Source organism: Crocodylus porosus, unplaced genomic scaffold (assembly GCF_001723895.1).
Source record: "Crocodylus porosus isolate Cpor-Errol unplaced genomic scaffold, CroPor_comp1, whole genome shotgun sequence".
Classification (NCBI taxonomy): Eukaryota; Metazoa; Chordata; order Crocodylia; family Crocodylidae; genus Crocodylus; species Crocodylus porosus.
The window spans coordinates 2712667-2735612 of NW_017728919.1; the positions used below are offsets into that span (position 1 = coordinate 2712667).

Below are 22946 nucleotides of genomic sequence, written 5' to 3' on the forward strand. Positions count from 1 at the left end.
CGAAACCCAGGCCACAGCTACTCATGTTAGTGTTTCCTGTTAGTCTGATTTAGAAACTAATTCACTCCTTTTCTGTCCAGCTATCGTGCAAGGTATTTTTAAACTGTTCTCCTTTGCCATGTCTAAAGCTACTCACTGCTGAGTTTTCAGTCTGCATTCGGCTGATGTCACAATCTGGCTGTCCCTTCAGAGCGCCTGTTCCCTCCTTTGTAGCCCCGAGGGACATTCTCTTTGTAAGAGGTCCAAGATTTCTGAGAGGAGGCTTTTGTATAAAGCATATTGTGTCCTCAGAGGCACGAACACCAGCATTGTTGTCAAATTATTCCATGCCATTTATACATCAGAGGGTTATTTATAGGAGAAATAGAACAACTGCTTGTTTCTTGTGAGCAAATCATTTGCTAAACCAAAAAAAAAAAAAAAAAAAAGTTGCATTTTGTTATGGCAACTGGAGTGTTGAGAATGATGTAAAGGAAACTCCTATCAGATCTGGGTCACATCACTACAGTTTCACCTGCAAAAATATAATGTTCATTTCGTTGTTGTGCACGGCTCATAGGGAACACAGATACTCACATCATCACATGGGTATTTAGAAAGGTTGGAGGTGGAAGGTTATTTTCATGAGTGTAGTTGCATTGAAATGACGTGTAGCAGATGTGCATATGATTTGGAAACTGGAGTCAGTTGCTTTATTGAATGAATTTTTAATTTAGTTTATCAGGAGCTAATTTGGTGTATGAGCTCTGGGAGCGTGGAAGGGGCAGAGTGGGGCCTTGTGTGCTTGTGCCAGTGTTGTTGCAAACCAACAAAAGTAGTTTGTGCAGTGAGTTCTTAGTGGAACATTTTTAAAACCAGTTTCAGTTAAGCTGCTTTTCCATGGAGTTGCTGTAGCGCCTCCTGGCTTCTGTGTTTTGCCCACGTGAGGCCAAGTGCCTGGCTATGTATGCAGTTGAGCACAACCAGCAAGCTGTGCTGCACTAGCCATGTGTGACAGTCTATGTCCACTAAGTGCAAGGTAGTACTCCACTTTCAGAGTAGTCTTTGCACTGTAAATTTACATCCAGTCTTACTTTGCATTTGCTTCCCAGTATAGGCAAAGGCAAAGCCAAAGCAAGAGTTGGCTGCCTAGACTAGAATGCAGGCTGCCAGCAGGCATGCTTCTTGTGCAGAGCAGCTCAGGGGCAGTAGGATCAAAGCTCCACAGTGTGGGACTAGGGAATGGGTTGGAGCTGACTGGACAGCTCTTGTCTTATGTGCTCTGCTTTGTTTCCCTTTATAGCTTGTGGATACTACACAATCCAGCTTCTAGCAGCGCAGCAGCCAAGTAACTTTTCTGGTTACAACTTTTCAGACTAATAGGAAAAGGCCCAGAGGATGAAATAGCAGCTGTAACCATTAAAGGGCCCAGACCAAGTCAGTTTCCGACAGATTCTCTTCCCCCAGTGGCAGGTGTTCAGTAGGAGGTGCAGCCAGCCAGGGAAAGAACGGTCCCATCATCAGGGTGGCTGCCAGCAGACCCAAGTTCAGTTCTGCTTTACAAAAGGTTCCTTGTGTGGCCAGCCTAAGGATGCTCCCTGGCTGTTGGGCAGCTGTGCAAGCTCATGTACTGAGATAGCCAGCACACCCTGTAGGAGTACCTAAGAAATCTTCTCCTAGTGGTTCTTTTGTGCAAAGCTCAGGATTTTAAAGCAGCCCAGTGCTTCCTGCAAGCTAAATATTTTGGCCAAAGTATTTCAAACCGAAGGTGTCCTCTTATACCAGCCATAGAAAACAAATGCTGCTCTAGGTGGGATGGCCTGAAGTCATGGCACTTCCCAAGCCTTTGGGGTAAGCTAATGATGCCTAAAACATACCAGGCACTTGGGCTTAGACCCACAAAGAGATTTAGATGCCCCATGGCCACAGTAAGCTAATACCAGAAAGCAGGTAGTCAGAACCCCTGCTCCACACCTGCCTAGGGCTGTAGGCATCTATGCCTATGCCACGCTCCCGAATTTCCCTTTGCCAGCAATATGTAGTGCAGAGCATCTGGAAAGGAGTGTCTGAACCACTACACCACAGGCCTGTGCATCAGATTGGGCCCCAGAGAAAGAGCCATGCCTACTTAACTTACTCCAAGACAAGTGGACGTTTCTCTTTAAAACCTAGATTGCTGGGCTAAGCCAAAGGACATTCCTTGTGAAGTTTTGTTTAAGCTAATCTGAAGGCACTGGAGGTGGAGTACATGTGTTCAACTCCTTTCAGGCAGAGGGCAGAGCTGAACCTGGTGCCTCTTGCATGTTGGGCAAGTACTACAGCCACTGACCTGCTGGTTACAAGGGAGGCAGGAGTCAGCAGCACCTCCCCAGTGTCACAGAGGAGGGAGAGAATGAAATGTTTTGCAGTTTGCAGGTGTTGTAGAGGTAGCCAGGGCTCTGCAGTGCTTGCATTTATAGCTCAGATAAGAAAGTGGGGTGCATGGCTGAGGCATGGCCATGAGAGTAGAGACTGTTGCCTCTCAGTGCGTAGAGTGAATCAGTGGGTGACTACATGGGTTAATCAGTCTTCTTGCAGCTGTCTGGATCACAGCTGGGCATGGCCAGTCCTGCACCCACCTCCATAGCCTGTTCTACAGTGTAAGATTAGGCATCGGTCACTCTGGTCCTCTCCCTGGCTCCAATGTCACTTGTGAGGAAAGGACTCTGGGAGATTTATAAGCTCCATACTTTATTTTACTTGAATGTGCAAATAAATATATCAAAAAACCTACATTCAGAGAGCTAGCAAAGCAATTACAAGCCCCAAAGCAAAGATCCTTCAAAAAGAAAGTCAAAGGAAGAACAAACTCTCTTTAATCAGCTTCATGCTAGCAGATACACAGCATTCAAGGCTGAAATCTCAGTCATTAGCAAGCCACTCTCAAACATGTCTGCACTGCCTGCGTGTTTTATTCACATCATTTGTTACTATTATGTTTGAGACAAGAGTGCTGTAAATTATGAGTCTCACTTAATCCATTCAGGTTATAAATTAAAGTTTACAAAATAAGATTGCTTAAAAATGTCTGAAGTACACTTAAAAATGTCGGGGAGACCAAGCAGGGGGATGCATGAATGCATCGTGCACCCAGGGAGGCATGGAATCGAATGCATTTTAAGCCACAAGTTGCAACCTACCGTCTAGTAAACATTTGTATCATAAAACAATAACAAAGTTTGGCACAGTTGGTCATCTCTGCTGGGAGACGGCAGAGAGTTGGACAGGACTGAGGTGCATTTGGAGAGCTGTCTGGAAGCAATAGGGGATCCTGTGCACTGGATCAGTCAGACCTACCCCAGGCTCTCAGAGGTTCATGTTCATTATCTTATGCTCCTTACCCAAAACAAGCCAAGAGCTTGCGGGGGACAACGACAAAACAAACAAACAAACAAACAAACAAACAAACACTAAAAAACCACCTTTGGCTCATTTCAGCAACTGAAGTTAACTGAAACCCTGGACAGCGAGAGCCTGGCTTCCTGGTGCAAAGCCTTCTGTTGCCAATCGCTGTGCTTGTGGCCAACAGTGCCCAAAGCCTGTCCCTCCCACAGGTTATCTTGCAAGAAAGATGTGCAGATGGTACAGTTTTAGGTCACAAGTATCCAAAAGGTTTGTCATGTCTTCCACTGTCAATAAGACAACTGCAGGACTAAATGCTGGACAGCCAGAAAAAGTGAGACTCCCACTGACTATGAACCATAGGGAAAAAAAAACAAACAAAATCACAAAGAAACAAACATGTGAGGAGTTCCAATTCCTCCAAAAGCTGAGAAACACGGAGTCAGGGCTGAACAGGGTGCAATCTGCCTCGTGGACACAACCTTACACATACTGACGTGGGATGGAGAAACCTCAAGCTCAGTGTAGACATTGTGCTCCAAGAGCTCCATCTGCTGACATACTTCAGGTGTGGCCAGCACAGCAGTGATAAGGAGGAGTTCTAGATGCGCATGGGAAAGCTAAGAGCCTGCAGGACACAGGTTCTGAGTAGCAGCCACCAGCATGCAGAATGCAAGACCCCTCACATGGATGTTACTCCCACTGCACACAACTCCTGAGCTCAGAAGGCAGAATCCAGTGGTGTGACAAGTTTGTAGAGCACTGGCACAAGGTCCAATACAGCACTCTGCTGAGGATGTCCCCAGGGCACCCTGCTCTGGCTCCCTTAACCTTGCAGCCCATGGAGATGTTTCCCACTTGTTCACACTGTAGAATTTTAGCAACGTAATTGTTTTAGAGTTGAAAGTTAGCTTCTCTTCTTGTCACCTCAGGGTTTGGCACTTCCCTGCCCGAAGTTGATACAAACGCTGCTTTCAGAGCTTACGCTAGTACAAACAGATAACGTGAGGGGTGCCTGCAGTCCCTGGTGAGGCTGGCCATCTGTGCTCTGGACCCTCTGGCATGGAGGGGTTACAATGAAAAGTTCTGCAGGCTCATGCCTGCAATGAAATCTAAAGAGACATGGAACAAACCTTTCAAAGAGGAAGCAGCTGCCAGCATCTGCTCCAGCATCACTCCTGCTCCGGTCTGGCTGGAGCATTACAGCTCTCTGCTCCTCTGCCAGCAGCCAGCCCCGCTTGTTCCATCCCTCCAGGGCAGTTGCCACCAGTCTCCTCTATTCTGTCCACCTGTTCCAAAAGCCGCCTCTCCAGCAGTGGCTGATCCACAGGAGACCTGAAGCTGGGAATCTGCTCTATGGCATGTCAGTGCCAAGAGCCCTCTTCGTGTCATGGTTTCAGCTCTCTTCATGACCTGGCCCAGAGGATTATGCTGCAAGGAGACAATTCTATGCCGTATGGAAATACATCATAACCCAAAGTAAAATGCTGTTTGGATAAATATCGTTAATACATACACTGCATTCCCACCACTATTCTCAGACTTAGTGTTTCACCAGCAAAGCTCCTGCTTGGCATGGTCTTGTGGACAAGTCCTTTGTCATGGTGAAGCTGGCCGGCGACTGTACTGCACCCTGTATCTGTTCACTGGGACCCCGTGGACACTGACAGTCTCACAAGTTGTTTTGCACGGCACCATGTCCTCGTCCTCATCACCCATGAGCCAGTCTTGAACTAGGTCTGCTGCCTCCACAGTGACATTCTCTTCTAGCCACCTGCTGTGCCACTCGTCAAACTGCTGGTGGTGCTTGAGCAGAACCACTGGCTGTGCCTGAGGCAAGGACAGGAGAGATCAGGGAGAGGGTCTTGGGAGAGGAGGCTGGCCTCTCCACTCCCTGACTTGAGCCATACATAACCCCAGCCAACAGCACAGATCCCACCTACCTGATTTCTGCATGGATCATCCTCCTGTGTGGTTTGCATGGTAAATCTGTGGCCAGTAAACTGAGGCACATGGCCTCTACCAGCCTCCTTTGCTGTTTCAGCCCAAAGAGGGCAGTACCTCAAGGGTGTAGCCTGGAGGGATTTGGGCACAAAGACATTTGCCACTTGTGGCTCAAATTCCCCATCACGGCCAGCACCCAAGCTACCACAGTAGTAGGGGACTCACCCGTTTGGCCCGGCAGAGCGCACCCCGCCTGTACATGTAGTCCTCCGAGTTCACGATAAACATCATCTTGTGACTGTTGAGCTTGAACCTACAGTCCACATTGCACGCACTCTCCACACCAATCAGCCTTTTCCAGGAGCTTTTGGCCTCGCTCCGCAGAGCTCTCACTTGCTTGCATTGCCACTTGCGGAATTTTTTAAGGTTCCTAGAAAAGACCATTGCGACAGGGTGAGACACACCAGGTTACTCAGCTCCACCCCTTGAGCAGAGCTGAAAGCACAGAGGAAGCATTAAACTTGCACCTGGCTCTTCCCAGGATTGGTTTCCAGACCCACTGCCCTCCCTGCCCCTCCCCCAGCTGGCACAGCATGAAGCGGTCAGGACTTAGTCTCCATCAAGTGAATGAACTTAAATGCTGCCCAAGGGGAGATGGACCATTCCCTCTCACAAGCCCTTGTGCAGCTTGCCATGCTCTGGCTGCTGTCCTGCACCCCAGAGGTGGCTACATTTCCCTGGAATTGCCTGCACTGTGCATCATACAGCATCACCCCCAACATGTAGGGCAGCAACAGGACTGCTGTTGGGGGGCGGGGGTGACACCAGGGACAGAGGGGAACTCACCTTTGCAGGAAGACTGGTTTCAGTAAGAAGCCATCGTTCTGGCTGCTTGGGGCTCCCTCCACACCAACATACTGCTCCATGTAGTTGGCCAAGTGCTACATAAAAGAGACCATTTCCAAAGTCATTTTCCTCTTCAGTCAGAAAAAGATCAGGTACAACTTCCCAGTTTTTCTAGCCTACTTTAGTGCTTCATTCCTACCACAGCCCGACCCCACGGACAGGTAAACCTACTAGTCTCCAACTGTTACAACCTTGCACATGCTCATCCTCCTGACAAACTCACAAGTTGGAGCAAGGACAGAGGGGAGCACCCCTAGCAGCCTGCTCTGCCAGTGGTGCTGAGGGGGTTCTGGTTTCACTGCTACATTACCTGGACCTCAACAGGATCTTCTGTTTGGGTTTCTTCTGTATCCAGTAGCTCAATGGTCATGATCACCTGGCTTTTCCTCTGAAGAAACATTACCTGTAGCAAAGGGATAGACACAGGGAAGTTAGCTGAGGCTGTTCTCTTTTCCCCTAAATTTTGTCCCTGGGGCTTCCAGAACCAGCTCTAAATAAATGTTCCCTAAATCTCTTCCAGCCCCTGCCCACTCATCCCAGGTAACTCCTCCTGTTTGGTCCAGCTGCTGCCTCATCCAGACCTCTCATGCTCAGCATGCTGAAGCCAAGCTCCATCTTCCCTTCTGAGTTTCCTTGTAGCTCTTCATTCCTGGTGACTGCTGGCTACTCACCTTCCTCCCCATCATTGGCCTGGTGTTCTGGCTAAGACTCCTCTCACTTGCTCACCCCCATCCAAGCTTTTGCTAAATTCTACCTGTATGTCCTCTGCAAGTCTTTCCGCTAAATGATCCCTACAACTGGAACCACTACTTAGAGCTTTTCTTTCACTTTTCATGGCCACTTTCCACCTTTATAGACCAGTCCCCTGCAAACACGCAGTCTCTTCCTACTGAAAGCCCTTTCTGAAAGTGTCCCTCTGCAAAAACCTGTCTACTCTAATCCACAGCTGAAATCTGGACAAACCAAGATCCATGCTGTAGTCAGCATTTCTGGCTGTGACACAAAGGGCAGGAGCTGCCTTCTTTCTGCACCACTTGTACGTTGCCATGCCTTCACACTTTCTACCTAGCCCAAGACCAAAGCCCTTGAGAAAGGGGCACTCTTGTCTGTTTGCTTCCAAAGCAATGTCCCCCTCCCCTGAGTCACAGCATCACTAGGTCTGCTCTGTTTGCGAAAGAAATGGTCTCTCTGAAGGAGGCTTGATCCAGCAGCTGGCTGCTAGCTGCAGGGGCAGGACAATTCCCCAGCAACCTGACCCAAGAGGCATTTGGTTCAGAGCAATCTGAATTAACGAGATACTGTGCTCTCAGGAAATCAGACTGCAGCTGCCTGCGCTTCCTGTGCCAGCTCGCTCTGCACTCACCTTGAAACAGTTCTCATCTGCCATGCAGCGCTCCGCCTTCCACTGGTAGCTGGTCTCTTTGGCTGCCCGCACACACCTGGAGGACAGGTTGCCTCCAGCAGCACCACGCTTCCTCTCATTCAAATAAAGTTCAACAACCTTCAGGCAGATGTCGTCACTCACAAGGTGGTGAAGCTGTCAACAGGCCAAGAAGGGTTTCAACTCTCACAAGAGACTTGCTGAATGGGGAATGCAGCGTGCACCACCGTACACCTCCGGCCACTTCCACACCCAATTCTACCTCTAGACTTGATCCTGCATGCCTCCTACGGGCATCTCTGTAACAGCAGCATCCTTGTGCAAGGGGTACTTGCACAAGTGACTTAATGCGACTAGCACACGACTCAGCCTCCTGATAAAGTGCTCATTTAGAGCATCCGATTCTTAAGCTGGTAGCAGAGACCTAGATATTCCACTTCTGATGGACAAGCTGCGGTTACCAAGGGGTTGTGGGCTCAGGCAGTTCTGCCTTGCTACACCTGCCCTGGAAGGTGGAGACAAAAAGGGAGGCCTGAGCTCAGGCTATAGCAGACTGGGAGATGGTGGTGGTTGTCTTCTGTGAAAGAAGCCTGCTAAGGTCAAGGCCTATTGGAAATGCCATGAGCCAAGGCAGGCCTGAAACAGACCCTGACTGTGAATGGATGACCCGTCCCTTCGAGTCTGTTACATGTGTTTTAGGAACAATGCCCCAAAATATTTAAAAAAAAAAAAAAAAATGCTGTGGTCTGTGAGGAAGATTGCTCTGAGGTGGCCAGTTTCACAGAGGGGCAGGAGTGCTCTTCCCAGCTTCTGAGCAAAGCTCTCCCAGAACCGGCAGGAGCACTGCAGGCGTCCTGAGGGAGGTGAGAAGGAGGAAGCTGTAATTCCATACAAATTACAGGTAAACAGAAGACAAAAGTGGCTTCAGCTCAAACTGCACTTCCACCCGTCTTCACTGGCAGTCATTTTTCTAACTTCCCCCTTTCCAAAACCCGAGAGAGATTACTGACATCTCAGGCCAATGAGCTTGGTTTCCTGCTTGGGCAGTACACACTGCACTCCTGGTACAGCTGACACCACAGAATGCTGAAAGTCACAGAAGCTATAGGTCCCTGTGGCTTTTTAAACTGCAATACTTTGGGAGGGGGAGGAAAGGTCTGGCTAGGAGAGGCCAAAAGCTGTTATCGCTTGCTTGCTTGCCTGTCTTACCAAGATGCATATCACAAGTGTCAGAGGAAGCTCCTCTTAGCTTTGCTAGGTCTCTCCATCACGTGGTGAACTTGCAGATCTTATCAGCAGGCTGGGGAGAGATTGGGCCCAAGCTGCACTGTAGGGGCACTAAGATAATTTGAGGGCTGGTTACCTGGCGGACAATATTCTGCACCAGCTTGTCCATGGTAAAGCCGATGTAGGCATGGATTGTGAACATCTCTCTCAGGGTGTCTTCGTACTGTGTGGGGTCAATGTTTCCATCCAGCAGACTTCTCACCATGTCCAGGAACGCTGGGTAGTATTCCTCCAGCTCCACCTCACCTGGGCAGGATAAAAAAAAGAACAGTCACTTGCTATACAGAGGAGTGGCCAGAGACAGGAGATTTAGCAGAGAACCACACTCACCTCCACAATCTTGGTGCCACAAATACAGAACAAGATACTTAAAGCACCAGCTATGTCCTTCCAGAGAGCGCTGTCGGCTCTTGAAAGAGCCAAGAGAACAGCCTGACCATCTGCCTTGATGACACTGCGCTCTCACACACATTTTAACTCTAAGCAACAAAGTAAATGCCAAAATGCTATGTAACTATTTTCCCATGCTCTCAACATCTGTATTGGAGATAAAAGTATACATGGTACAGCAGCTTATGGGCTTGCAAAAGGTGCAAACAAGCTAAGACTACATCCCTTAGCTTTTAAGCCACCCACTAACTACACTGGTTACATGTATGTGGGTAACATTTATGAATCTGCATGTTTAAAGAGCCAGAGGTTGCTGCAACTATACTGCTTGCAGGCCAGCATGCTGGTCCTGGGTACCAAGATAAAAATGGTTTTGCACAAGACATCTCCAATGTTGACAGCAAAATGGGTCTCTGACTGCAGGAGGTTCTTACTTGGTTGCTTCAGTCTCAGTTCCATGGCTGGATCATTGGTTTTCTCTTTCCTCCCATCACAGAGGAGTTTCTCTCTCTCCTTTTCAGACCGATACTCTAGAAGCTGCTTCTGAGCCTGACGATAAATCTTTAATAGTCTTGAGCAGAGAGTCTGGTGAAGGCGGAGGAAGAAATACCAGTTGTTATTGACAAAGAACAGGCTGTAAACATCATCCAGAGTGTTGTGGGGTTCGGCCGCCGTGACATCGCAGAATGTTGCTTTTGTGTCTAGAGGGCTGCTTGGCAGCACCGGTACAAGCTTCTTGCGTAACTCGGCAGTATCTAGCACCTGTGCCTGATGGTGCTCTCTGTCTTCATCTGTTGACTCTTCAGAAATGCTGTGCTCAGGGGGTGGAGAGAAAAACAGCTCTGGTATGAAGTGATGCACTATTTGCCGAATGGTGGCCTGGTCTTCTTTCTGGATGGCGGGCTGTCGTTTCACATAGTAGCTGATGAGAGAAGCTGCATCTTCCAGAATCTGCTTATCCTCATAAATGAATATAAGGTGAGGCTCGTTTGTGGAGGAACTTCTCCCCTCTGAATGCTGCTCCTGATGCTGTAATCGAGAGACAAAGGGATCAGTTCTTTTCCATCCCTTCCCAGGAGCCACTCCTGCCACAGGAAAGCAGCCTGTTTTAATTGGTAAGTACCTCTCATCTGAAATTAAAGATCTCTCCAGAGCAGAAATGGTGTCTTCCTCTGACTACAGAGCACCCACCACAACGAGGCCCAGCTATGACTCCAATCCTTGGACATTAATTGTAAACAATAGAGCAGACTGTTTGCCAGCATACACACCTCGTCATAGACACTCTCAATCTCATTCAGCAAGCTCTTGGAACGCAAGGCCTTGGTATCGTTTTGCTTGAAGTTGACAGCCTGGTGGTCAAGAGACTTCAGGTAAGCTTTCTCATACTGCTCCCGCCAGATCTTGTTGAAACCCTGCTGGGCCTCCCGCCATTCTTCCTCCTTTGCTTTCAACCTGCATGATGCAGAATGTGCTGTTCACCTAAAAGCCAGACTACAGAAATCCTTATGCAATGTTGTTTGAGCAGCCTGCTGAGATGCACCAACACTTTCAAAATTCTTAGAGCAGGGTAGGCACAAGGAACACCCTAATAACCAAGCATGCCTAGAAATACACAGCTTTATCATAAACGGACATCAATAGAATATAGTAGTCTAAGCCCCCTGAATGTTAGAAGCTCGGGCAAACCACAGGAAAGGATCTAGAACCTTAATAATGCTCACACATTTCTGGAACACTATTTTCAGCACAATGGAGATCTTATTTAGCTCTCTGCTTTACCTACAAGGGTTAGAAATGGCAGTAGAACTTACACACCAAATGTAGAAGATTAAGAGTTAACAGGAGGGGATCTGAAGCCCCAATTTCTTGTTTTACATTAAACTAAGCTTTTTTGGAAACAATGCCTCTTATAAAAGGAAGATTTGGAAGTCTAACTTACGTTTAAATGTACGTTTAAATACATTTGAGAGCAGCTTGAAAGGAAACACTAGCTAAATCTGGACCATAAAAAGCCATTTACAACTGAAAGACTGGTTTAGTTTAGTTATGGACTTAGAGAGAATTTACTTCTCTTACTTCCATGGTAGCCCAAACAGCAATCTAGTTATAGAGTTATCCTCAAAGCACACAGCAACCACCAAACTGGGGCAAGGGAAGGAACTCTACTTCTAAGGAAACACACTGTTCCCACAAGAACAACAGTGCATTCTCATAATCACATGTGCTCACTTCAGAGGGTAGGGAGCAATTGCAGGCAAACCTGGACAGGTTAGAAAAGTGGGCAGTACACAACAAGATGCAGTACAACAAGGACAAATGCAGAGTGCTGCACCTAGGGCACAAAAATATCCAGCACACCTACTGGCTGGGAAGTGACCCTCTCAGCAGCACAGAAGCGGAAAGGGACCTTGGAGTCATAGCGGACTCCAAGATGAACGAGTCGCCAGTGTAAAAAAATCATCAGCAAAGCTAACTGCACTTTACCGTGCATCAGCAGATGCATGACAGATAGATCCAAGGAGCTGATACTTCCCCTCTATGTGGCACTGGTCAGACCGCAGTTGGAGTACGGCGTCCAGTTTTGGGCGCCATACTTCAAGAAGGATGTCGATAGACTTGAGAGGGTCCAGAGGAGGCCACTTGTATGGTTAGGGGCTTACAGGCCAAGCCCTGTAAGGAGAGACTGAGGAACCTGGACCTTTTCAGGCTCCACAAGAGAAGGCTGAGAGGTGATCTTGTGGCCACCTACAAATTCATTAGGGGGACACAGCAAGGGATTGGAGATGCTCTGTTCCCCAAGGCGCCTCTCAGGGTAACAAGGAACAATGGTCACAAACTGACAAAGAGCAGTTTTAGGCTAGATATCAGGAAGAACTTCTTCATGGTTTGTAAGGGTGACCAGAATTTGGAATGGGCTTCCAAGGGGAGGTGGTGCTTTCCCCACCTCAGGGGTCTTTAAGAGAAAGCTGGATAGGCATCTAGCTGCACTCTTTCCTGCCTAGGCAGGGGGTCAGACTCGATGATCTGTTGAGGTCCCTTCTGAGCCCAACATGTATGAATCTATGAATTGCTGAAATAAGCCCTTCTTACGTGGAGCTAAGAAATCAGCTAAATATCCGAGATGGGAATGCTGTTGTTTAATATTCCACACAACTGCTCACCTTCCCCTCAGGGCACAGTCCTAGGCAACTAACTTCTGAACCAACAAGTTCTCACAGCTTGTACTGGTTAGTCGCTGAGAGCTCATAGTTGAGGAGAGGAATTACCTTTTCAGAACAACAGGCACAGCAGTAATCGGGTTTTTCTTAAGACTCTCAATGATCTCTGGGGCTTTGTCACCATAAATACGGTAAATAGCTCTACGCTGGATCACTTCTGATGTTCCTCCTAAGCAGTCATCCAGTCGGAACTTCTCCTGATCCTCTTGAGACATCCGAGAGAGCTTTTTCTGCACGCTCTCTAGCACACGAATTGTGGCCAAATTGGTCTCCAGGACAACATCTAGCTGTGGGAGTTAATACAGGATACAGCATAAGGAAAGACTGTGCAGGAAGAAGTGGAGAGCTGCTATGCTCAGGTAAGGATTCTTGCTGGAGGAGTTCTCTGCTAATACTCGTAACTACAAGGGCAGTCTCCCTAGCCAAAGCAATGCTTGTGCAGGGAACACGTCAGGCAAATCAAACTATGGAGCATTCTAATAGTTTCCTTCGTCAAAGCTCTCTCTTTCCAGGATTGGCCAGATATATCTTAAGGGATGCCTCGTGCTGCATGTGCACTTGGGAGACCTGGACAATACAGTGCACTTGACGTTTCTGGTTGGAGGAGACAGTGTTGAGAAATACTCCCCAGGCCAAAAACAACATTTAAGCTACCTCACAGGTAGAAGTACCAGTAGCAGCACTTGCAAGGGGTCTGCATGTAAAGGACAGGTCAAGTCCTCAAAGACTTTCCTTCCCCCCAGTACACAAGAGCATCATTAGGGTATTTGCCTTTCCTCTTGCAGGCTAGAGCAGTGGTCTCCAAACTTTTTTGATCACTCACCCCATCAGTAAAAAATTTTTGAGCATGCACCCCGACTATATGTGTATTTATATAAATATACATCTAAATAGAAGTTCTAATATTTTCTTCCTGCACCCTAATGGATCGTCTTATGCACCCCACGTTGGAGACCGCTGGGCTAGAGAAGTGAAGAGTTGTTCACTACCTCTCATGCAAAGAAGCAAAAGGGGCATCTTAGAAGAGAGTGACTTTGGAAACACAAGCCCACACGAAAGCCAAAAGGACAAAAGAAGAGGGACTAAACACAGCAAGAAGATTAACAGTGTTTAGCATTTGGCTATAGGCTACCCATTCAACCATGACCCTAACAACTTTGAATTTTGCTTTTATATAGAAAACACATCATGGATACAAGATGTGATAGTAAAACTGAAGAGCAGAAGCACCTCAAATCGTTCATCCTCACAACGATGCAGCTGCTCCTCATAGGGAGTCTTTTTTGAGCTGACAAACGTAGAGTCCTCAGACCAGGATGGAAACGAAACCCAGGTATCGTTTAAAACCTGCAAAAAAGTGAAATGTGACATCAGCCAGCATCCCAGGAGACGAGGACTGTAGGAATTGGCTAAAGTAGCAATTCTAACACCAGTACGACACCTAGTTAGATGGAGTATGTGTGTCTTGTGGGGGTGGGAGGGGGGTATTAAATTAACAAGGGTGACCATTTCTCAAAATAGCACGTGTGAAAAGCCCCACCAGGGAGTTCTTCATATTTCTGAGATGCCCTTTGCTGCTGGTAACGTAGGCAAAGGTGCCAGTGCCAATAGGGGTGGAGTTGGGAGCACTCATTCTTGTAAACCCTTCTTCCAGTTGAGAAGAGCTGCTGTCACTATGCCATGTGTGACTTTTATGCAGACTTAGTTAAATCACTTCACTTCTGTATGGACCTTCTTATGCACATAAGGCTGACTAATATAATATTGGATTTGCTCTTGCTGTAAATATACAGGTGCAAGCTAAACTGATAACCAGTTTTAGATAGATGAAGGCGCATACAGAAGTTGAAGCAGTATAAACTTAAAGCAGTATACCATCTGCATTTACATGTGTCCTAAACACTCATGAGAAGGCAGCATTTCTGGTATCACTCTGGGTTTGGCTGCCATTGCAGCCAAGCATAAGCAGGTGATAAGCTTAAGCTGCCAAATACCTCCTTGCAAATGGCTGTTCTTCCACTGCATTTTGGCTGTTGATAGGTTTTTGGAAGAGCCCGGTAACTTGAACCTATGCGTTTGCAGGAAGCATAATCTATTTCTCGACTCATTCCATCCCCAGATCGGTCACTCAGTGGAGAAGCAAACGAAAGCTCTTTCACGCCAAGGAATGACTTGAACTGTGCAAAGAGTTCTGGAAATTTCCTTAAAACACAAACACATACAAACAGGTAAGTGCAGTTGTTTGAGATGCTCTCTGCTTCACCTCCTAACTAGTAATTACTTCTTCTCCCTCCTTCATATTTAGAAGGTAGGGCAAAAAACAAACTAAAAGCAACAGGTCAAAAAACCCTCCATAATTATCCAACCTGCTTTAAGAACTCCCCTAAAGGTCTTTATCACCTTTTTGGCAGCAGACAGCAAAGAACTCCCTTCAGAATCCTATCATTATTCCTTCTTAGCAGCTTAGTGAGTCCTTGTTCATTGCCATAACGCTTCCCCCTTCTCTTGGATGGGAAAAGGCAAAAACACTTCCCTACAAGATCCTGCCACAAACAAATTCCCTTTTAATAGTATTAAGATTCTATGGTATTTAAAAATTGGACAAGATTTTTTCCCCCCTCTAAATTAACCTTAAAATATTGGCTCATAAAGCCCAATAGAAAGCTGTAATGCAAGCAAATATTTGAACACTGTACCATAATAGCCAGTCAGGACTTACCCTAAAAATGGGGTGACTAGCTGGAGAAGCTCTGAGCCTGACACTAGTTCCTGGTTGAAGAGTGCAATACAGCGAAGAAAGTTCTCATAGACTTCTTGACTCTTGAGTACTCGGCGCACCTAGGAGAGGGAATGGAAAGGAACTCTAACTAGCTTTATTTTTATGCTGACATCCCAGATGGCTCTGTCCAAGTGGTTTAGCCTAATAACTATGTGTATCCATTACAGCACCATACCTAGAGGCACAGAAATGCCAGCTTTTTAAAAAAAACAAAAAAAACAAAACTTAGTAACAAATTACACTATTAACAGGGTGAGGATCATAGGCTTAGAAACAAAAATTCAGTAGGCAGAACACATGCTAGAAAATACAAGTTAAAGTTTCCTCTGGGGTCTCCTGAGCTTCTCCTGCTTACTGGCCTGCCCCTTTGAAGCCCTAGACAGGTAGGGAATTGGAAAGGGCTGCCACCTGAAGGTATAGAGGAAGCCATATGAGCCAACCAGTTGCTCTGTACAACTGAAAAGGCCACACAACATGAGGGGCCAGATCACTGACCTTGTCAAAGAAAGAAAACTCTTGTAGCGTTCCATATTTTCCCACTGTTGCTACAGACAGGTCTTTGGTACCTCGCAGTTTCATTTTTTTCTGTTGAAGAGATCCAATATTTACTTCAATATCTCAATTTTACTGAATGGCAAATACTTGTGCAAACCGCTAGCTCTGTGTCCTGATTCTCAAAACAGACAAATGAGCTTTATCATGTCAGATCCCCTGTGGTATTCCGTATGAATGACACCAGCCCCCAGCTCCAGCTGCAGTGGCTCCCCATGAGGCAGACTCCTGCAGACAGAAATTTGCTCAAGGGGGCGGGGCGGGGGGGGGTGGATCGGTCAACACAGGGCTTCCAAATTCCTGTATTACTTGACACCTGGCATGGGCATAACACTTTGTTGGATCAGAGGACAATGTACTCCAAACACATCTTTAAACTTCCTTTTGTAAGCATCTTGAATGCTAATCAATAAGTTTTCATTAGTTAGTCAGAGTAATGTTTCCACATGCAGCACAACTTAGAAGTTAAAAAACAATTGCCTAAATGCAACATGGATGATATAGCACTGTACTGTACCTGAATATTTAACCTATTTACAGTAAGATACCTTTGCTGGGCCAGAAACAGGACGCAGCATCAGTGGTCTGGATCGCTTCTTACTGTGTTCCAGGTTCTTTTCATGTTCAATTTTCTGGGCACTGTTCATTTCACATGGTCCATTTCCTGTGAACTGAAGGAAAGAATAAATGGTTTCAATATGTATTTCTTAGTTCGACAAAAATAAAGAACCCTATTTATTTGGGCAGAATAGAGAATATGGAGTAAGTGGGTGGCTTGTGTACAACCAAGTAATAACTACAGCATAGTTCAAATGCTAACCATAGAACCTTTGATAATGTTTTGAATCTGAAAGCAACTCTTGTGCAGCAGGGTTTTGACCACGTAGCAATCAAAACCATGCTGCAACTTCTTTATTGCTGGAGCAGCTAGATTAAAAAAAACCCAACAACCCATCATATTAAAGGTACATTCTGTACTCTTGGAGCTACAAATAGTTCCAGGGCTAAATTAAAATTCTCTACCGATGCTACAGCAGCATCTGAACAGCACCCTACGGAGATATCCTCTCACAGGAGCAACAGGATTTAGAACAGAGCTGTGCTGTGCCCAAGCCTTCCTCCACTCCTCCCAAATTTCAAAAATCATCTTTCTGTGAGGTTTTCACCCAATGTCAATGATTTAATGGAGCTGCAGTTCAGGAACAAAAACAACATTCCTTTGACTTTCTTCTCCCCCCCAGAGGGAGCTGCTGAAAAAGCAGTCAGTTCAGACCTTCTTGTCAATGGAAGCTGTAGGAAAATAAGTGGCAGTCCCCCAAAAAAGAGAGTTTTAACACTGCAAAATAATTCCAACTGAAAGCTGGATGGGTCGCAGTATATATATATTTTTTGCCAGCCAAGGTAACTGGTTTTCACACACAGCCCTTCAAGACCTCTCTCAAGAGTGGGGTGTCTACTTTCCACAGTGCATAAGTCTCAGTGTCAAGCAAGCTAGAGAATCATCTCTTCACACACCACTTCTAAAAGGTCTCCAGAAAATTGTAACCACGGCCCCCAAAAGCAGTAACTTCAAAGAAGTTACACAAAACTGTTTGCTATGCTTTTCAGCTGAGAAGGTGCAGGTTCTCTCTACTGTGTCAGTTAGCTGCTCTGAGAAAGAGGTACAGACGTGTCATCCACTCAGCTCTTCTCCAAGTTCTTTCACTCTGCAGCAATTTAAATTGCTCCTAGCTCAGATCCCATTACCTTAATGCTAGTGGCAACTGCACAGATCCAAATCCTCAAAAGGTATTTAAATGTCTAATTCTGATCAAATCAATGAATGGCAGGAACCTAAATACCTTGTGAGGGTCTGGCCCAAATCCTTTGGTTATTTGTTTAGACATTACACAGATTATGATGCAACTAGAAGACAACTTGGAGTAAACTATCTTTTATGCCTCACAAGAGCACACATACCAAAGACCTTTTAGCTTCAGGAAGGAACTGGCCAAACTCTGAGAGTAGATCCTCCTGTCCCCTGAAGAGATTTGCTACTTCAGTAAACACTTCTTCCTCCGACATGCCACGAAATGGCCTGCCTTTAGTGTTCAGCTGTTCTTTCTGCCAATGTACAGACAGATGTTAAAAGCTACAGTAGTCAAGTAGTACACTCTGGTTAGCAAGGAAAATGGAACAGCCAACCCACTGTGTTCAAAAGCCAAATACAGAAAAAAAACCCTTTAGACAGTTATCAACTGGCCCAGGATTCTTATAGCAGTACAATATGCTACCATATAGGGTATCCCAGTTTGAGCTTAAGACCACCTTGCAAGTAGCAAGTGGGGACAAAACTATGGGGAAGCTTTAGAACCTGAGTGGCTCAGAAAAGAGTTGTCAGTCTCTTTAGACACCCCTTTTATGTGTCTGTAAATCTAGTCGCAGTAGATAAAAATCACAAAGTTAAAAAAAATCCATTCTTGCAGGGCTTCAGTGAGGCTTCTCCAACGTCTCTCTCTCAACCAATACCTGAAGCATTTGAGAAAGCATCCAGGCGCGTTCTGAGGTATTCCTGCAAGGGCTTGAGCCGAGCTGTGCTGGAGATGTGCACAAAGCCTGGGCTTGTTTTATGTTTCCCCATGTTCACATTCATCTGAGGGAGGCTGAATTCGGGGCAGCTTTTATAGTAAACCACAGTTCTCCATATACAAACAACGTGTAAGAATACAGGTTTCAAGTGGCCACAACAGTAAACCACAATCTCTTGCTCACAGGGATTTTACCTGGTAAGTGTGAAGAATTTCTAAAAACGATCTGTAGATTTCTGGGTGGTCAAGAAAACGGGTTTTGATTTTATTCACATAACTTATCGCATTGTTGAACTCCACAGAATCAGATTCCAAAGGGATCTGAGATTTATCTTCTTTGTATGGCAGTTGTTGCCTGTACTCCTCGGAACAGTCACTGTGGTTGTGAGAATTCTCCTGAGAGTAATGCAGCAATAATCCACTGCCAGGGAGAGCACTTGGAACAGGCTCCGAGGACACCTAGCGGCAGAAGCAATGAAAGCTAGTGACTCATGAAAGGAAACAAAGCTACAAGTTCAATAAAAATATTTTGCCTATATTTAGTCAGAGAAAAGTTTATGGCATAGAAAAAGATTTAACTGTTCTATGAGTTTCCTTACCTGTGTTACTAAGACCATCAATTAAAAAAAACAAATAGGCGCACAGTTGAATTATCATTTTTCTTTCCATTTAAAAAACTCAGGGTTACTTATATAACAACCAATTTGCACCTTTTGTATGTTAGAATAGAGCTTTAGACAAACATTTACAGTGCTTGAAAGTCTTCAACGTTAAAACCTCCTGAATAAATTACATGCGAAGGATGGTAATGAGTAAAGACACTGATCAAGCTTCACCTTTGAGGTTTCCTTTCTGCCCGTTTGTATTCTGATTTGTATTGTTACAAAACTTGCTCAACACAAATTTACCATCCCCAAGTATCACCTTTTAGATGTCTGAATAAAGGTTATAACTTAACCTGCCAAACTTTAAGGCTTTTCTCAAACATCTGTATTTCCAGGGAAAAGAGGTTTGATTTTAATCGTACTAAGGGAGTTCACAGACTTCATCGGAACCCCTGGTAAATACCCAAAATTTACATCCTCCGAAATTCTTGAAGGTAAGCACACCCTGCCCAGAACACAGATATTGTACAGTGAGAAAAGGAAGTTGTTATCATTTTCTTACTGTGTTTGCAAAGACTCAGGCAATGATACCAGACCACACCAGTGTTTGGCTAAGACCATCCTGGCATGTGAACTTTACTAAACGAAGCAATAAAAAGAAAATGTTGAAGTTTGTGATGTAGTGAGGTACATAACTATAACTATGTCTCCTTATTGTAACTGCCCCTCTAAAATAAAAGTCAAGCAGTCTCGGTGCTGAGAACATCTCTGCAACCTTTCACTAATGAACTCTAGAGAAGTAGCATCAAGGGGTTTGTAGACATGCAGCTGCACCACAGGGCCAGCATGGAGGAAATCCTACGTGCAGTTGTTCAGATTCCTTAGGAAAACAGCCTTTTTGAATTATGCCAGTGACAGGTGAACTTTGTGCTTGCAGCTTACAGATGAGATTCAGAGGACAAAGTTATAGCTCACAGCCCCCAAGATTAGTGGAATCCGAATGCATTGAATCTGACCACACTCTCTGCCCTGCATCTCTTGCCTATGGCAGCGCTTGAAAACTGCTCATCCAATTATTGACTGAGTGTGAAAAGCAACTTGGCTCAAGCCAGTGCTGCCAATGCCTTTCTTAAGTGCCTCCAGGTACACGAGCAACACAGTTCCTGTGTCTCAGGCCAACCAATTCCATATGAACTGGTTCTGGAGCAAGCATCCACCAGTAGCTAACGCAAGAAGCAAGGTTGAGGGATTCTAGCAGAAGAGTCTTTGTGATACTGGACCTTTTGAGAAGTGGGGGAATGAAAGAGGGAATCTGACTGACTCCCAGGGAAGAACACACTAAATATGAGAGCTCTCTCTGAAAAAGGGGTTCACAGCAGGGGGCCTGTAGGCCTTGTAGATAATCTCTGAAAGTATTTTACCCAGCAGCAAGTTTCAAGTGTCAACAAGACCTTGTATTACCACAACACATGGTGGCTTCATTTCAGTATCCAGTTACGAAGCCAGGTCTCCTGTTAGTCACTGAACATCTCAAGGCATTTGATGCACAATAATGCCATACTTCATCACCAGATTCATATTCTCTGCTCTGTGTCCTTTTATCAAAGGGTGGATACCTTCTCAGGTCCAGTTTTCATCAACAATTCTTCCACCAGAGCACGCCTCATTTTCAAGGGATTTTCAAATGCTGTACCTGGACCCACTGGCCATGATCTTGACAAAGGAATACAGAGTAATCAAAATCCAATGACCAAAGGTCCATGAGAAACCTGACAAGCCACCACTATTTCTGGTCTTGTTTTCACTCTGATTCACTAATGCTTGTGATTGTCACTACATTATCCTATCCTCTTCACTTTAACTATACTGCAGGGTGAATTAAAAAAAATCTGTAGAGTAAAACTACTTTGTTCCAGAAGAATGACAGATTATCAAGACGCAGGCTCAACAGTCAAAATGCTAAATTTCTAAGTAATACAAAACAATCAATGCACGTAAGAGATCTGAAAGAGTAGTAGATGGCACAAATTAAGGTTTAAACCAGAAGCTTATGAACAGAAATTTAGCTCATACTTTTCAGTTACAAACTCAACAACCACACAGTGATGAAGGAAGCAGAGAATGGCATGCATCTATTTGTGTTTTAATACCACATCCTTCAGTGCAGTATGTGAGCATCTGAATAAAACGCGGATATTTGTATCGTGCCAGTAAATATCTTGTATCATAATGGGAATGAGGAAATAAAATCCTTTTAAATATTCCTTTAAAACGTAAAATGTGATTACAAAGACTGAATGGATTACACATGTGCACCCAGCCACCATCTCAAATCTGACTCAAATGTTTGGACTGCAGTATGTGTGTGGGAGCTTTATTCCAATCAAACTAATTAGCATTTCTGGAAAAGAAATTTTTTTTTATGCTGAACCCATAACCTCAAAATTTGAAAACCTTTAACTAACTGCAGTAAAGGCAAATCAGCTCATTTACTATGCAGACCCCACGTGCTACTTTATCTATATGCACACGTACATTTGTATTCATGTAATCTAAGTACGTTAACATACCTGACTAGCCAGTGGCGACTGTATACTTAACTTCCCATTCTTTGGAATCTCTATTCTGTAGCCCAAAGGGAGGAAAGCGTTGAATCCTACAATGAGGTCGGGATGTTCGTGGAACAGCTGGGAAACACGCCTGATTACGCCAGGGGTGTCAATGCTAGAACCAAGAAGAAACTGTTAACTGCATGCAGGGTCTTTGTCACAAAATACAACCACAAAGGAATTCATACACAGGTACAGATGTATCAGATTGCAAATATATATTTGTTAACAACACAGGGATTTGAAAGACTTAAGCACTGAGATAATGCTCACTCTCTTCCAGGTATCCGTGAATTGCCTAGACCTCTGGTGGCTTCCTGTACAAGATTTAAAATGCAGCAGGTGGAAGTACTGCTAGTGGAGCTCTGGGTACTTAGTGAAGAGACCTCCTTTACACAGCGATCACGCAATTTCAGCATTTTGGTATGTCAGAACCAGGCATATGGGTGTCAATAAGAACAATTCCTTTTCCTTGAAATAGGTACTTGTGCAGGTCTGTGGGTCCCAGGGCCAAACGGTACCAGACTGCGACCACACACCTGGCTGGAACATCTGGCCCCTGGAGGGAGCAGTGGGAGTGAAGGTCCCTCAATCTGTTCCTTATACGGCCTCGCCAAGAATGCAGCAGAGGAGGGAAAGAGCAAAGCCAGGTGCGAATCAAGCAGATGCCCGTCTTATCACAGTCAGTGTCAGCTGTCAGGCAACTCGCAAGGGCAGAGGGAGCGACAGCCCACACAGATGGACAGCAGCTGAACAGACCCAGGAGCGAAGCTTGCCCAACCTCCATTAAGAAGAGGACCAGGGGAAAGAGCCGGTGAGATCAAGAAGCAGAAGCTCCCTGGAGTGGGTCAGGACCCTGGACGCCAACCCCCAGACAAGCCTGTGCAGCGCAGGAGGGGGGAACCCTTGCCCCGATAGGGGGGCAGGAAGAAACTTCTGGGAGAGACTTTGCAGGGAAAAGGGGCTGCCGTCAGACCTGACGAAACACCTGTCTTGGAGCAAGCCCTGCAACCAGGCGCCCTAGAGCGAGGGCGAGCTGGAGCTGTCCAGGCACCCTGTGCCCAGCCAGGTCCTGCAGGCAGCTGCCCTAGGCCAAGTGCCGAAGGCAGCGGGCAAAGCAGGTCCCGGCCGAGCAGCGCAGCGCGGGTGCCGGGACGCGCCGCCTCCAGCTGCCCCCGGGCTCGGGCCTGCGCCGGATCCAGGCTCTGGCCGGGGCCGGGGCCGGTACCTCTGGCTCTTGAACTCCTTCATGATCTCGAGGAAGCCGTTGTACGTGGCCGGGTCGCTGCCGAAGCGGATCTTCACTTGGTCCAGGTAGGAGAGCGCGTCCTCCACCTGCGGGGAG

At 46.0% G+C, this 22946-nt stretch overlaps 1 protein-coding gene and 1 long non-coding RNA gene across 4 annotated transcripts; one reads left to right on the top strand and one right to left on the bottom strand.

Annotated features, from left to right (window-relative positions):
• Nucleotides 1–2690: 2690 nt before the first annotated feature.
• On the bottom strand, nucleotides 2691–22937 carry SIN3B (SIN3 transcription regulator family member B). Of its 3 annotated transcripts, none has more exons than XM_019538381.1 (19): nucleotides 21563–21652; nucleotides 20609–20705; nucleotides 18583–18846; nucleotides 17780–17923; nucleotides 16369–16491; nucleotides 15764–15853; nucleotides 15209–15327; nucleotides 14484–14691; nucleotides 13720–13836; nucleotides 12538–12776; nucleotides 10540–10723; nucleotides 9703–10297; nucleotides 8955–9124; nucleotides 7574–7747; nucleotides 6521–6613; nucleotides 6151–6245; nucleotides 5530–5734; nucleotides 5304–5435; nucleotides 2691–5190 (listed from the first exon to the last, which is right to left on the bottom strand). In XM_019538381.1, the coding sequence occupies exons 2-19, from the start codon at nucleotides 20657–20659 to the stop codon at nucleotides 4960–4962; spliced, it is 3234 nt and encodes a 1077-aa protein (XP_019393926.1). In that variant the 5' UTR covers nucleotides 20660–20705; nucleotides 21563–21652; the 3' UTR covers nucleotides 2691–4959. The 3 variants fall into 3 exon arrangements, with proteins under 3 accessions (XP_019393926.1, XP_019393927.1, XP_019393928.1); XM_019538382.1 differs by lacking the exon at nucleotides 21563–21652 and adding an exon at nucleotides 20762–20766; XM_019538383.1 differs by lacking the exons at nucleotides 5304–5435; nucleotides 20609–20705 and adding an exon at nucleotides 22830–22937 and having other exon boundaries at nucleotides 21563–21716.
• Nucleotides 16101–19614, top strand: LOC109312369. The gene is made up of 3 exons (XR_002101796.1): nucleotides 16101–16206; nucleotides 18286–18585; nucleotides 19388–19614. It is a non-coding gene; the product is annotated as an uncharacterized LOC109312369 (long non-coding RNA).
• Nucleotides 22938–22946: the final 9 nt, after the last annotated feature.

What these genes read in the sequence shown, in the direction of transcription:
- SIN3B (XM_019538381.1), bottom strand. Translation starts at nt 20,659, where the DNA reads ATGAGGCGTGCTCTGGTGGAAGAATTGTTGATGAAAACTGGACCTGAG. An exon ending in CTGAAGCTAAAAGGTCTTTG is followed by an intron (nt 16,492 to 17,779) that starts GTATGTGTGCTC and finishes TCTTTCCTTCAG; the next exon opens with TTCACAGGAAATGGACCATG. An exon ending in CTAGTCACCCCATTTTTAGG is followed by an intron (nt 14,692 to 15,208) that starts GTAAGTCCTGAC and finishes TTGTGTTTTAAG; the next exon opens with GAAATTTCCAGAACTCTTTG.